Below are 15,227 nucleotides of genomic sequence, written 5' to 3'. Positions count from 1 at the left end.
TAAGCACAACCTCAGACAGACTGATAAATGCCTGAAATGTAAAACCGAGACGGACACACCGGAACATAAAGCCTTCTTTTGCCAGACATCAAACAAACAAATCGAAGATTTAAGACAAAAGCTACCAAACTTCAACACGTACCAGTTAATAAGAAATCCCGAGCACTTTACGTCACTAAACGACTTAACAAACCTGGTGTCGAAAGAGGAACATTCCCTCTTCAAATCCGGCATCACTCACCTCCCCATTCAACCCCTACCTCCGGAATGTAATGTACCCCCCAGAAGATCACAAAGAATCCACCTTCGACAAACTCAACAACAGGACATCCCTCCTTAGGACTAAGATCACCAAGAGGATAATGAAGCAGAACCTCCCACAGGAACATCAAGAAGGAGACACTAATACAGAAGACAGTGATACGCCAAAACGAAAAAAGGTTACGCCTCCCCGGAGAAAGGCAAAGGATAACACTGCAAGGACTCGACCTAGGAACCAACCGAATTTAACCCAGATTCTTCTTTTTCGTTTCTTTCTTAAATTGTAATCTTACACCCCCTTCTTTATTCTCGTTACTAAACACACTGCAAACTTCTCTCACTGATTCTTGACAATTCTCTATATTTCCACTACCGAACGTACTAATGTACCCGATACTTCCCAGGAAATCCCTCCCTACTTCTTCCCTTCCTGATGATGTCCCGGGTACCAACCGTCCTACCGATGTTCATCCCAGTCCGACCAACTCTTGCTGGTCTCCCGCAAGTCTCCTTGCATCAGGTAACACTCGTTCTTTCATATCTCTTCCTACTATTAATACGTACATCTCAAAGCCAATAATACTCTCACTATCTCAAACATAACATACTAGAACATAGACCCTGCTTAACATTCATAGAATCGTGTTAATGTCCATTCCTCATCTCATCCATCAACACTAATGCACAAGACACACAATAAAACTTATCCTAAGAAAACATTACCCACCCAATTACACACTTATGTAATTTCGTATCTGTGATCATAAATAATATTAATGTTAAACACTAACACTTATTTACTTCCTACTATTTCTAACCTTTATCTTAATCTTCTTACCTTGTAGAATGATGTGAAACCAACTTTGTTCAGGAAAACCGAACAAATTTGGTTCTTCACACTGGGACATTCTTGCCAATGTCACAGTGAATTATTGTAATTAAAAAAATAATGGAAATCAAGGATGAATCAAAGAAAAGCGGGGGAATCCGTAAAAAATTCACGGAACTGACGCCCTGGGTTAATTTTCAGGTACCAGGGCATAAGCACATACCTCCGAAAGTAGCTTGACTACTTTTATCCGTATACATAAAAATAATAATCGTTCTATGTAACCATATCTTGTATACTGTTTAGGAAATAAAATTCTTTGTAAATATCGTTTTTGTGTTTCGATCTCGGCCAATGAAGAAGTACTTGTGATTGACGGCTTGCGATATAGTGTAATTATACAGAAGTTCAAATAACGTAAGGTATAACTTTCAACTTCTTGTAAAAAAGTAAAGTATTCCCCTGTGCTTAGCACCACGCCATGAAGGCGTATAGGGGGTGTGGGGGTAACGCCCCACACTTTCTTGATCCGGTCGTGAGTGGGGGTGATGTGATCAGCATCACGCCCCTGACCGCCTTTACCCCCCAGGGTTTCCCCCAGGTACCCATGTTATTCGACGCTGGGTGGGCGCCGGGGCCAGTTGTATTAAAATGGAAGTGTTGTTTATTCTAAATATACACCGCAGTTTTGGAAAGTTGTGCAAGTGTGTGAAATAGAAAATTTCGACAGTCTTGTCCACATGAACCATTACTATAATTAACAGCTTTTCAAAATTACTGCAATCTTGTTCACTCGACGCAACCACATTGATCGCAGATTACTCAAAGGCACTGATATTTTGACCAATGAGCACACATCGTGAAGTAAAACATCTGTGTGCTCAACCAGCGAAATTTTTGTCCATCGAGCATCGTTCAGATACTCGACGCGCCCCAGTTACCAGGAAAAGAGAAAGAGTGTGTCGCGAAAGTTGATTGAGATGTGCGAAATGATGCGAAATCCCAGGAAGACATTATTTTATACAGATAGAAGCGGCTCACAATGGAACGGTATTGTGATTGTGTAAGAGGCATTATATTACAGCGAATGTTAAAAAAGATATTGCTTTAATAAACCTAGGGCAAAAGGTAAGGTATCTTTTCGTTTCCTGTCATCACGTGCTATGAGGACTCCTATCGTGCACGGCGATTGGGCAGCCTACCGTGACGTAGTAATCCTTGGCTCCCAGAAAAAAGGAACGTCAAATGATCCGCAAATATTTATTGTAGCCTAATCGCCAGGTTCGCCAACTGAGGCAGAAGCGCAGCGAATTTTTTCCACTCAGAAGTCTTGGAATTTTAGGAGACGAAAATGTTCGCGTCCGTTTGTCATTCCGTTCTATTTCAGGGCGGAGGGGTAAACATTTCGGACGCATGCTAGTTTTCGGAGGGAGCTATAATTGTAAAGGTGGATATTACGTAGCTGCATTTTCGGGGAGAGGGCAAGATATACGTACAATGAAATATTTCGTACCATTTTTAACATTCGTTTTAGAAGATGTTCAAACACAAAAAGAAAGGTAATCAGGGATAATTTTAAGGGAGAATTGCATTGTAGTTTTTTCCGAGTTCTTGATTGATTGATAAAGGTAAAGTTCCCCGCGAATGTAGCACCGTGCCATGAAGGCACATTGATTGATTGATTTGGTTTAATTTGCTTCGCATTTCTGCCACATTTGGCTAACCGCGAAGACGAGGATGAGTAATGATCTGTAGAAATTGAAGGGACACTCACAAAGAACATCCATGCCCAGGCTGGGATCTGAACCCGGAATCCCTGACTTGGAGGAACCACTAGGCCACGAAGGCCGGCATTATTTCCCAGAGTTCTTTGCTGCTTTAATTTGAAAATTTTAATTTTCTTAAAATTTGAGGTTAGCACAACGCGCTACAACGCCAGGGGTTTCGGGTTCGAATCCCGCGCTGGGCAAAGATGTTCCTTATGAGTATCCCTTCGTATCAATTTCATAATATCATCATTCATCCTCATCGTAGCGATTAGACAAAAGTGGCATAGAAAGCGACGCTAAAATAACAAAAATCAAAATTAAAAGAATTATCTATTCTACCATTTCCAGGTTGGTTTTGCAACCGAAGTGGACGCGGCAAAAACTTTCTTCCTAGAGATGCTCCTGGGTTTCGTGAACTTCATGGGCGAGGTGACCATCAACGGCGTGGAGGTGAGGCAGCTCAACACCCACAAGCTGCGCAGCGCGGTGTCTTTGGTGCCCGAGGACCCGGTGCTCTTCTCTGGCACCCTCAGGCGGAACCTGGATCCCGATTTTGACTACGAAGACGAAGAAATATGGGCAGCTCTCGAAAAGGTATATTTCGAATCAGACACAAACGCTTCTTTTTAATATGAATTCTCAAGGGAATATGACATTTCGAAGCTTTTCTGAAGAGTGACACACTTTAAAAGGGGCCGTAAAATTAAAAGTTTTCTACCGTTAAAACGTAACAGTCTGCATGTTAATTTCCAGAAAAAAGAGGCAACTTACGAAAGAAATGATCCTGGCTGTTTTAAGACACATACTTCATCGTAATTAGTGGAACTTTCATGATTCAGTTTTTGAAAAATAATTACTAGGGCTCGGAAGTTGATGACTTAAAAAAACTAAAAATAAAGTGTAACGAACCCTCCTCGTCACAATTTGTACGGGATCCACCTCTATGTTCATAGCTTTCTAAAAATCTAAGGTATTGAAATTTGATTTTTGTATATAGTGAATATTTATAATTAGATACACTGTTCTAGGTCTTGAGTCCTCCACTCGCTTACGCTAGCGTCGCCGAACCTTTATACAGGCGAGATCTTGGCTAGCACCTCAGGCAGGTTTTTCTCCTTCATATGCTAATAAACAAATTTTTTCTTCTTTTTCTTCGCATTTTCTGCAACTTCCTTCCTTTTCCTTCTTCTTCTTCATACTACCCGAAAAGTTTCGAAAGGCAGACGTCGGAGTTGCAAAACGCACTAGGTGTGCTTTCCATGTAGTTCACACTCTAACCGCATTCAGCATGCCACATACAAGAGGGTTCTCTAGAGCTCTACTGTACCTGACTCACAGGTGGTAGTGTTCAAGAGAGGCTGCCAATATATCGCAGCGCCGGTTGATCTGGTCGGGTCCCACTTAATACGGCGGAGAACTTTGAGGGCCGTGTTATTATTATAGCAGCCTCGGACTTGAAGAGACAGGATGTCTCAGTCTTCGTTGCCTAGAACACCAGCGAAACGCCGCCGGGAGAATTCGCCATGGAATGAAGTTCCATCTGACAACTGTTTGTCTACATCGTATGGTTTCCAACAATATGATGAGTTGCCTTTCTGCACCGAAAATGACATTCGGTCGATTTTCGTCAATTCGGCTCACCCCGCACGAGTAGCTGCGGAACTGAGTACGGTAACCTCCACGCCTCGTACATTCGTGTGTCAGAGTTATCTACTAAAGATTACCTGAAAAAATATGTCAGACTTTAACAAGGTTTGGCTATACCTAAAAGATGGGAGCCCCAACATGCCCACATCTATAGCTGTAGGCTCAGCTGCAAAGAACTACCGTAAGGTGGTTATTCGTCAGGTTCCTCAGGAGTACTCAGAGGATAGCATCTTCTACGCCCTAAGGGAACTCTGCTTCCATGTGGATACTGTTCGACGGCAAGAAGAAAGACCGCTGCCTTCCAACAAGGAAGATTCGTCGGAGACCAATACTCGGGCTTCCAAAAAATCCTTACCATTGGTTGTCGTTACCCTATGACGTGCAGAATTGGACTCCGACCAGGCTAGACCCTCTTCGTATATATTTGATCTCGTCTCCATCTCTATCTTCAAAATTAAGGTGTAAAAACTCCGACCCCAACAGCTACTACAGTGCCACCGATGCCAACTCTTCGGACACGGACAACGATACTGTCAATTGGGCCCCAGATGCGTCAAATGCTCTCGGGAACATTGGATCACCGATTGCCCAAAGGAAATTCCAACAAAGTGTGTCAACTGTGCTGGGACACACACTGCCAATTACAAAGGTTGTCCCTTGTATATACGTTTATTACAGGCTTCCCGCTCTTCCGACCCCAACAAGTCAACTAGGACACACAACACCCAGGAGAAGAAGAAAATGCTACACCCCAGGCTTCCACTGTTCCTATTCAACCAGCTCCGACTTCGCCGCCGAGCGTCATTCAAACATGTAAGCCAGACTCAACACCAACTTTGGCTGCGCCTTCTCCCAGCCAACCACAGGCCTCCACACCGAGATCGCCACCTTAGAGAGCCGACAATCTGGAGGTACTACGTCGGCTGTTAAACATACTGCTGGACCCAACACTAATCCAGCCATTATGCATATTGGTGGAAGGACTCCAAGCTCTCACCGCGCCAGGGAGGCAGATGCCAGGCTACGACTCCTTCAGGAGCTCACGTCTGCCATCTGATTTGGTTTTATGTTTTTCGTTTGTGTTTGTCTTGTTGCTTATTGGCGAGAGATTCAGATATTATATCCGTCAAAGCCCCGTCTCTCGGACGTTAGGAAATTACGGTGATACCCAGTTGTATCGACGTCTGAAAATTAAATTCTTTTAGATCAATTTCTCGTGGTACCCCGTCTCTCCGAAGCAGGGAATAAAACCACGTTTCCATGGTTACTCCCCAAACATTATCTTTTGGCGACTTTATCCAATATATATAGAGCCCCAATCCCACCACTCACTCACTCACTCACTGACATAAATGTTCTCCATGAAGGAAGCCCCGGAGGCGAAAAATGCCCGATTACGACCCCCCATGAAATCGTCCCAAAAGGCCGAGAAAATTCAAAAATCGCTCAATCGGCCCTTCCTTAAGGGTGAAAATGCCCCTTTTTCACGTCCTTAGCAACCGTTGCCACGGGCATTTCTATCAACACACATTGTTTCCTTCAATTCTTAATTGTCGAGATACATTATATTTCTCACAGATCAATAGGACACAGATGAATGAACTCATGGTTTTGAAAAGGTGCCTGAAACAAGGGTGACATCTACATAATAAGGAGTTTCAGCCCAGATACAATTACGTATATATTGTTATACTCAATGCGTAAATATCTACATCGTGCTTGTTTTAACTAAATGTTTAGGAGGTATAATGACATGCAATTCCTTAGAGCTTGCCGTGCCTGTTGTTGTCCATGGAAACGGACGTTGCTAGGGAACTTAAAGAAAGTTTATTTTCATCCCGGAAACTACTGTAAGGGAATTATGCTAGACTTTTCGAATTTCAAAATACGAGCATCAGAATTTATTAGAGGCAAGGTAGGAATTTGAGGGGAATGACGGAAAACAGTTATTATCCAATTACGTTCAAAAATGTGAAAATAACAAAAGACGCAAATATTGCATTTTCAATTTAGTCGCTTTTCAATTCGTTTAAGCAAAACATCCAACTACTTATCTTGAAACGGTTATTACTTACTCAGTTCATTATTAAGAAAATAGACAATAATAGTATGAATATTTATACCTTACTAGAGCCCATACACATATAAAGTTACTTTCTAAACTTTTCAAACCATCATCCAATACAACATGCAGATATTTTCAAAGTCATTAAGATCATTGAGGAACCCCATCTATAACATGATTGCGCCCACAACGTGGCCGAAGGTCACGCACGTGAGCGTACAAGACGTGGCCAAAGGCCACGTCGAAAGTGCGCGAGTCCAATATATATATAGCCCCAATCCCACCACTCACTCACTGACATAAATGTTCTCCATGAAGGAAGCCCCGGAGGCGAAAAACACCCGATTACAACCCCCCATGAAATCGTCCCAAATGATCGAAAAAATTAAAAAATCTCTCAATCGGCCCTTCCTTAAGGGTGAAAGTGCCCTTTTCTCACGTCCCTAGCATCCGTTGCGACGGGCATTTCTTTTTTGCTCACATTGTTTCCTTCAATTCTTAATTGTCTAGCTACATTATATTTGTCACAGATCACACACAGATGAATGAACACCTGGTTCAAAAAGGTGCCTTAAACAAGGGTGACATCTACATAAGGAGTTTCAGCCCAGAATCAATTACTTACGTATATATTGGTAAACTCAATGCGAAAATATTATCTACATCGTGGTTGTTTTAACTAAATGTTTAGAGGTATAATAACAAACAATTATTTAGAGAGTTTGCCGTGCTTGTTGTCCATGGAAACGGACGTTGCTAGGGAACTTAAAGAACGTTTAATTTCACCCCGAAAAGTACTGTAAGGGAATTATGCTAGACTTTTCGTATTTCAAAACATGAGCATCAGAATTTATTACAGAGGAGAGGTAGGAATTTGATGGGAATGACGGAAAGCAATTATTTTTCTATTACGTTTACAAATGTGAAAATGGCAAAAGACGTAAGTATTGTTTTCTCAATTTAATGTCGCTCTTGAATTCGTTTATACAAGAAATCTAACTAACTATCTTGAAACTTGCTTACTCACTTTATTATTAAGAAAATAGACAATTTTGAATATTTTGTATATTTGTACCATATTAGAGCCCGTATACACACACAGAGTTACGTTCAAAACTTTCCAAATAAGCGAAACGTATATATTGGTAAACTCAATGCGAACATATTTACATCGTGGTTGTTTTAATTAAATGTTTAGAGGTATAATAACAAACAATTATTTAGAGAGTTTGCCGTGCTTGTTGTTCACCATGGAAACGGACGTTTCTAGGGAACTTAAAGAAAGTTTATTTTCACCCCGAGAACTACTGTAAGGGAATTATGCTAGACTTTTCGAATTTCAAAATACGAGCGTCAGAATTTATTACAGAGGGAAGGTAGGAATTTGAGGAGAATGACAGAAAGCAATTATTATCCAATTAAGTTTAAAAATGTGAAAATGACAAAAGACGTAAATATTGCATTTCCAATTTTGTGTCGTTATTGAATTCGTTTATGCAAAACATCCAACTAATTATCTTGAAACGGTTATTACTTACTCAATTTATTATTAGGAAAATAGACAATAATATTTTGAATATTTGTACCTTATTAGAGCCCATACAGACATAACGTTACTTTCTAAAGTTTTCAAATTAGCGAACTTATACACTTGTTTGGCTTCATCCAATAAAACATGCAGACATTTTACCCCATCTATAACATGATTACGCCCACAACGTGGCCGAAGGTCACGCATTCGAGCGTACAAGACGTGGCCAAAGGCCACGTCGAAAGTACGCGAGTCTTATGCATATAATGTCGCAGCCTATGAGTAAAGACTATCATATAGTAAGAGGTTATTATTCCTTGTAGAGTCACGGACACTGCTGGTTTGCAAGAATTCCACTGAAAATCAATATATTCATTACAACCCGGCAGTGTCCGTGACTGTAGGCCATATAATACACATACAAATACTGTTCTCGAAATGTTTTCGGTATTCAGGTAACTGATTCCATGAAAGTTAAATTCCGTAGTTCGAGGACCGGAAGGTTTAAAAGTTTGTGAACTATGGACTTATATATAATAAACGTCGTTCGTAAAGTAAGTTCCACTGATGAATACCGTGGCGCTGTAAGCGGGGCAGTGTGAATGCGCATGCGCCTTGTGTAGCCACAACCTTGATGAAGTGCAGACGTCAGTCTGAGGAAAGTTGGTCAGGAGAGTAGTGCGTAGTGCGTTGTTGTTATGTTTCGGACAATGCAAACTCCCGCCACGTGTGAGATGCGGTCCGTGATCCGTTTTCTGGATGCACGTAATGTTCCATCTGCGGAGATCCACCGTCAGATTTGTGAGGTGTATGGAGAAAGAATAATGAGTGCTTCAATTATAAGAAGATGGGTGAGACAGTTTCGTGGTGGACGGGTTAGTGTTCATGATGAAGAACGAAGTGGTCGACCGTCTGTTGTGAATCCCAATTTGGTTCGTTTAGTGGAAGAGCAGATTAGGGAGAACAGACGTTTCATTTTGTCTGAGCTGTCATTGGAGTTTAAACAAATCTCCAGAACTGTGCTGTATGAAATTGTAACAGTGAATTTGAAATTTCGCAAATTGTGTAACCGTTGGGTCCCTCACCAGGTCTCCGAAAATGCCAAAAAGGAAAGAATGGGAAGTGCACTATAGTTTTTGAAACGGTAAGTGAGGAGGGGGAAGAGTTGTTGGATCGGATTGTGACTGGAGAAAAGACATTGGTTTTGCATGAAACCCCAGATCAGAAACGAAGCACCATTGAGTGGAGGCACTCCGCGCCAACGCGGAAAACGCAACGAAAACCAAAGCTTACGAACAAAAGATACATGACCACGGTGTTTTGGGATAGGCATGGAGTATTGCTTGTAGAATTTATGGAGCGTGGACAGCACCTGAATGCCGAAACCTATTGTGTGACGCTTCAAAACCTGCCTCGTGCAATCCAAAACAAACGAAGTGGCATGCTCAGTCGGGGTGTCATTCTCCTCCACGACAATGCTCGTCCGCATGTGGCAAATGCAACTCAGGAACTCCTGACGACCTTCCATTGAGAGAAACTACCACACCCCTTTACAGTCCTGATCTTACCCCATCTGATTTTAATTTGTTCCTCCACCTTAAGGCATTCCTTGCTGGAGAACATTATGGTACTGACGAAGAACTGAAACTTGCAATTTCTCAATGGTTCTCCATTCAGGCGGAAACGTTCTGTGACAAAGTTAAAACGAACTTGGTATCTCGCTGTGATGCCTGCTTGAATTCTTATGGCGATTATGTGTGAATGTTGTACCATGTATATATTCTCACCCCTATAAAGGTCATTATATTACTATTTATATTTTTCATTTTATTGCATGATGGAACTTACTTTCCGAACAACGTATATATATAACTGTAAAAGTATTGTTTTAGAGTATCATCCTACGGTAACGGGTACAAGCTTTGTTATTGTTTTAATTTTGTTTCTGAATAAGCCATTACTTATTTTTTACTCAGTTTCGTTCAAACGATATCTCGCTGCCAAAAACTTCAGTAGCCTTTAGTGCACTTAAAACCCGAACCCTGAGTGTAATAGATTTTCACGTCACGACTTGAGCAAAAGCTAGAATTATGGGTAGAACTTCAACTAGGTATCTTGAAGATCGTGTCTGCCAGACCGATGTGTGAAATTTTGTGGTGTCCATGACATGCTGTGACCCCGGAGAACGTTGCCTAAAGAATGACCTGAAATGACATGAAATGGCAAAAAATGGCCTTAAAGTTTAAGTTTTCATAAATTACAAGAGATTAGTTGAATGATTTGATAAAACCATATGTTTGGTGGTTTACACTGCAGAAGTAAAGAAGGAAAAGGAATTCCTACTTGAAGGTTACGTAGAAAACACCGCACGTTTTTTCTGTATAAGTCATTCGCCTTCTTTCAGAGTGGACCTTCCTGGATACAGTTTCGCGTGTCTCGTATTTGCGTAAGAAGTCAAAAGCCTAACTTCATTGTGATGCTATGTTGCAGGTTAAACTGAAGGCAGCAATCGGCGAGCTGAGCGGAGGGTTGAACAGCGCCATCACACCGGAGCAAGAGATGTTTGGGCTGGGAGACAGGCGACTTCTGTCCTTGGCAAGGGCTCTCCTCAGGGCGAAGCTCGTGCTGCTGGTCGAGGAAGCCGCGGACCAGGGAGATTTGCTGTACGTATGGTCACGAGCAATAAAAATACGACACCTAGATCCTGAAATACTCTCTTCCCTGCAAGGCGTTAGCTGTTCTAAGGCGGTGGTAGAAGTTGCCATTGAAAATTTGCTATTAGAATCCACGTATCGCCGTAGAGTTAGGCAACACACAAAACGCCTTGCACGGAAGCGAGTAATTCAGGGAAGGGACACTCACAAATACCACCCATGCCCAGGCAGGGATTCGAACTTGGGGACCCTGACTTCTTGCAATTTGAAGTCTTGCATTCTACAACGATGGCTCAAAGCAGCAAAAGGAGTCTTCTATCTTGTTTGAGAGTATAAGCTGCACTTTGAAGAGTGATGAGCAATTTTAGTTTTTAAAATTAGCCACTGCGGAAGAGATTTAGCATTTGAAAATTACCCACTTCAGTTGTTAATTCTTCCCTTTCTTTATATCGCTTTGTTCTATACTTTCAGTTCTTTTGTTTTCCCCTAACTTTTTATATCTTTCTTTGATAAATTTCTACCCGCCCCTCTTACCCCTTCCGCGTTCGTCATTATTACTCTCCAAATATTTTTGAAAATTTCTGAAGTACATAATTCGAATGGGCTAAGGTTCTTTCTCCCCGAGTCCACTGTGTGCTGACACCGCTTTGCTTTTTTTTCCAGAGCTGAAGAACTTATCCAGGACACTGTTCGAAACCAATTCAAGAACTTGATTGTTTTTCTGCTAGTTAAAAGTGGGCTGCACACCGTCATGGATGCAAACCAACTCATTGTTGTAGGAGCAAATGGTCAAACGGTAAGCTAAGAAGTTTCGAAGAATCATTACGGTTTGTCAATTACCATGCTTCATAGGGTCAAGTAATTACATTTATTAGTAGAATTAATAAACAGTATCTACAGAGCATTCCCTTACATTCGCTACGAGACTCGGCGGCAAGCGGCCCGGCGTCACCGCTTGTCTTTCCCGGCGAACGGGGTCCGCGACAGTCGCTAGAGTCGGCTATGAAAATTACAGTTTTGATATTGTGTACTAACCTTGACTACAGAAGGTGTTGAAAATGATGTCCTTCTGCTGCAACACATTCCTGGCATCTCCTAAGGAAATTGGCATTTACACCTGCAAGTTCGTCTACTGTAATTCTCCCGATTTCTCACACAATGCCCTCTTTTAACTCAAACATGGTGTGCGGATTGTCTTTGTATACTTTATTTTTTAGATTTCCCCATAAATGAAAATCGCAGGCTGACAAATCGGGGACCTAGAGGGTTTTTGAAACACCCGTTTCTTGTGAGAGGCGGCGGATAATTTCCAAGCTGTTCTTACCTTTGTCCTATCTCATCGATTTTTTCCTCAGTAAGTACACGTTAGTTTCTCTGTCCACTTTTATTCAGAACTGACTCTGTTACTCTAAACCTTTTTACGAGGTTTCATATAGTGGTCCTATGTGGAACGGGAACACCAGGATATTTCGTTGCAAAACGTCGTCGCACTTCTCCACAATTCCTCTTTCCGAAGTAACACTCGACAAGATAAATCCTTTGTTGTAATGTAAACTTTTGTGGTGCCATATTAAGCCACAATCTTCAACACAACACAACTTCCGAGGGAGGATTATACTGGCGTCAGTCTGCAACGTCAACAGAAAGGGAAAGAGAGCGAAAAAAACAGACTGTAGCGTGCGACTGTCGCGGACGCCGGGCCGCTTCCGCCGAATCTCGTAGCGAATGTCAGGGAATGCTCTGTAACACAGTTTGCAGTATTATGATAGACCCTTGCCTTGGCAGTCAGAAAAATTGAGCAGAATTAAAATGTCAAATTTCGAAAGTAAAGGCCACGCTGAGATTTTTCTACCAGCTAAGCCGCGCCATTGAGTGCGATAAGTTACATTTTACGTGGGCACATCGCTCGCAGGCAGGGAGTCGTAACGTAACGAAATGGAACGGTATTTTCAATTACGGTTTCCGTTAAGTTACAACCAGAAACAGAATAACTTTTTTCGTGAACAGAAACGTTACCTCAGGTATATAAACATTACGTTACAGGTGTGCATAACGGTACCGAACCATAACTGATCTCTAAAGGAGTAGGTCTTTACGTGACACTTTAACGTTCCATCCATTGCCGGCAACCAGTAACGTTACAGGGTAAGAAAGAGGTTCGTCACGTATTGACTAGTAACTTTAGTGTGTGTGGAAAGTGATAGTAACGTTACTATTAACCAGTAACTTAATTGAGGTCACGACTGTAAAAACGTTACACTCCTTTTTTCAAAACAACAACGTTATTTATAGCTGGTATCATACAGACGTTCCGATGTGCAATACCGTGTCCGATGCCGTGTTCCGGAGAGAATAACATAGGTCTCTCGTATAATTGTGCTCGTTACTTTTGTAACGTTACAGTTCTTTTCCTCCACAAAAGTCTGTTTCCAAAAAGTGATACACATGTCCGTTACGAATAGCAAATACCGTTATCGAAGGCGTTTTCGAAGAAGCCTCATAATTATGATCGGCAGCTTACTAACATTACAGTACTTTGACCCCTTGAAAGTCACTAAGTTATAATACGTATTTTCGTTTTGGATGTCAGTGAAAAAATTAAATTGTAAAACAAAACGTTTGAAAACATCCGTAAACAAGATTCGGCGTGACTAAAGTTCTGGTTATTGGAATTTACTTATTAACTATGTATTTATCACAAATATATTTCTTTTCTGCATACTTAATCGCTTTATGTGAATTTGTTCTAATTTGATTATTTATGCGAGATGAATTTTAACATGTACGTTCACTTTATACGATAGCAAAGCAAATGTTTGTTGAGGGAAAACGTTTATCTCTCTCTCTCTCTCTCTCTCTCTCTCTCTCTCTCTCTCTCTCTCTCTCTCTCTCTCTCTCTCTCTCTCTCTCTCTGTTTACATGTGTTACATCATTTTTTTTTAAAAAAATACAGTTGTTTGGCGATGAGAATGATTCGTGCTTAGATTAAGTTGCTGAAGGACGAAACATAAAGGACCAACCATGGTCGAGCCAAAAAATCATCCGTGCCACGCGTTCGTCCACCTAAGCGAGAGGCAAGCTTTCTCCTATCAGAAGACGAAAAATAATTGCTTGTTGCGCGACCTTGAGAAGGCGAACCGAACTGATAGCAGCAGCACCACGCAAAATCGGAAAATCTGAATCCTGAAACTTTGTACACGTGACCTTCGATCACGAAGCATCCGAGTAGACAACGCCTTGGGGCGATATGAAAGGCACTTTTGGCAAGTAGAAAATGCGTAGAAACGAAATGTTAGATGGAATTGTTGTACGAAACAAACGAAACCGCGTTTGTGCAACTGGTCTGTAGCTAGACAGGGCCATTGGACTCTCAAGAAGTCAAGAATTGTGTGGAAAGTGATTCTCAAAACTAAGCGAATAAAAGGACAGCATATTTTATCATTTACAAGGGCCCTCATCCGCTTACAATTTTGAAAATTACTTTCAGTAATTCTTGTCTTCTTGGACAGGAAGTGCATTAAACTTTTTGGTGTAGAAACAGACAGAACGCCCGCCTACCTACCACGTTTGAAAGAAGGGCATAGACAGACAAGAAAGTAATTTTCAAGAACGCAAGAAAGGCAGTCGACATGGACATTGACATTCAACACGTCAATTTGTAACTGTGAATGCAAGTTTTCTTTGATTTAGCAGGAAATCAGTTTGCTATTGTTGTAAGTAATAAATGGAAATATATATATTTGCTGCTCGAGTAGGAATCCGCAGCCGTTATCCGATCAATCAGTTTCTGTGTGTGAAACTTCTGTCTAGGAACGCTACATACAATTTGCTTTTAATAACAGCAGCTTCAAAATAACCTATCCATTCTTGTCATGCCAAGTAATGTTTGATTTTGATTTGTTATATTTAACTTTGGTTTTATGCCACTTTTGGCTAATCGCGAAGACGAGGATGGGTGATGACATGACAAAATTGATGAAAGGACATCACAAAGAAAATAATACACAGGCTGGGATCCGAACTCGGGACCTGTGGCGTCGTATTGCACTGTGCTAACCACTTCGCCACGAAGCTCTGCAAAGTAATGTTTGACCATACATCGTTCATGAAATAAAAACATAACATATACAGTGGCTCACATTAGTAATCAAATACGTAGCATTTTGCTGCATTTCTTAACAATATTTGAAAATTAACAACATGTACATAAATATAAACGATGGTGAAATATTTATACCAATTTCTTAAAGTTATATGTAACTTTTTTTTTAAAATTTTGGGTGCGTCAGCACTTAGGCTATTTTGCACCCGCCACGTTATACGGGGTGCAGCCCCTTACCATAACAAATAACATAACTGTAATGTAGCATAAATGAAATATTAAAATATTCTGACTTAGGTTAAAAGCTGAGGCTGTAAAGAGGCACTCAGCACATATGACAGAAAGCAGGAGAACACACAGAATTATACT

At 41.2% G+C, this 15,227-nt stretch overlaps 1 protein-coding gene across 1 annotated transcript in view; it reads left to right on the top strand.

Moving 5' to 3' along the window:
• Nucleotides 1-15,227, top strand: part of LOC145994438 (putative multidrug resistance-associated protein lethal(2)03659) — a 141,887-nt gene that overhangs the window by 115,935 nt on the left and 10,725 nt on the right. Inside the window, exons 22-24 of the mRNA XM_083130573.1 lie at nt 3,208-3,453; nt 10,593-10,765; nt 11,420-11,552. Coding sequence (XP_082986699.1) covers nt 3,208-3,453; nt 10,593-10,765; nt 11,420-11,552 — 552 coding nt within the window. The remainder of the gene's footprint in view (nt 1-3,207; nt 3,454-10,592; nt 10,766-11,419; nt 11,553-15,227) is intronic.

The sequence above is a fragment of the Lepisma saccharinum genome, chromosome 10 (assembly GCF_977018435.1).
Source record: "Lepisma saccharinum chromosome 10, izLepSacc3.1, whole genome shotgun sequence".
Lineage (NCBI taxonomy): Eukaryota > Metazoa > Arthropoda > Insecta > Zygentoma > Lepismatidae > Lepisma > Lepisma saccharinum.
This window is presented reverse-complemented; position numbering and strand designations above follow the sequence as displayed.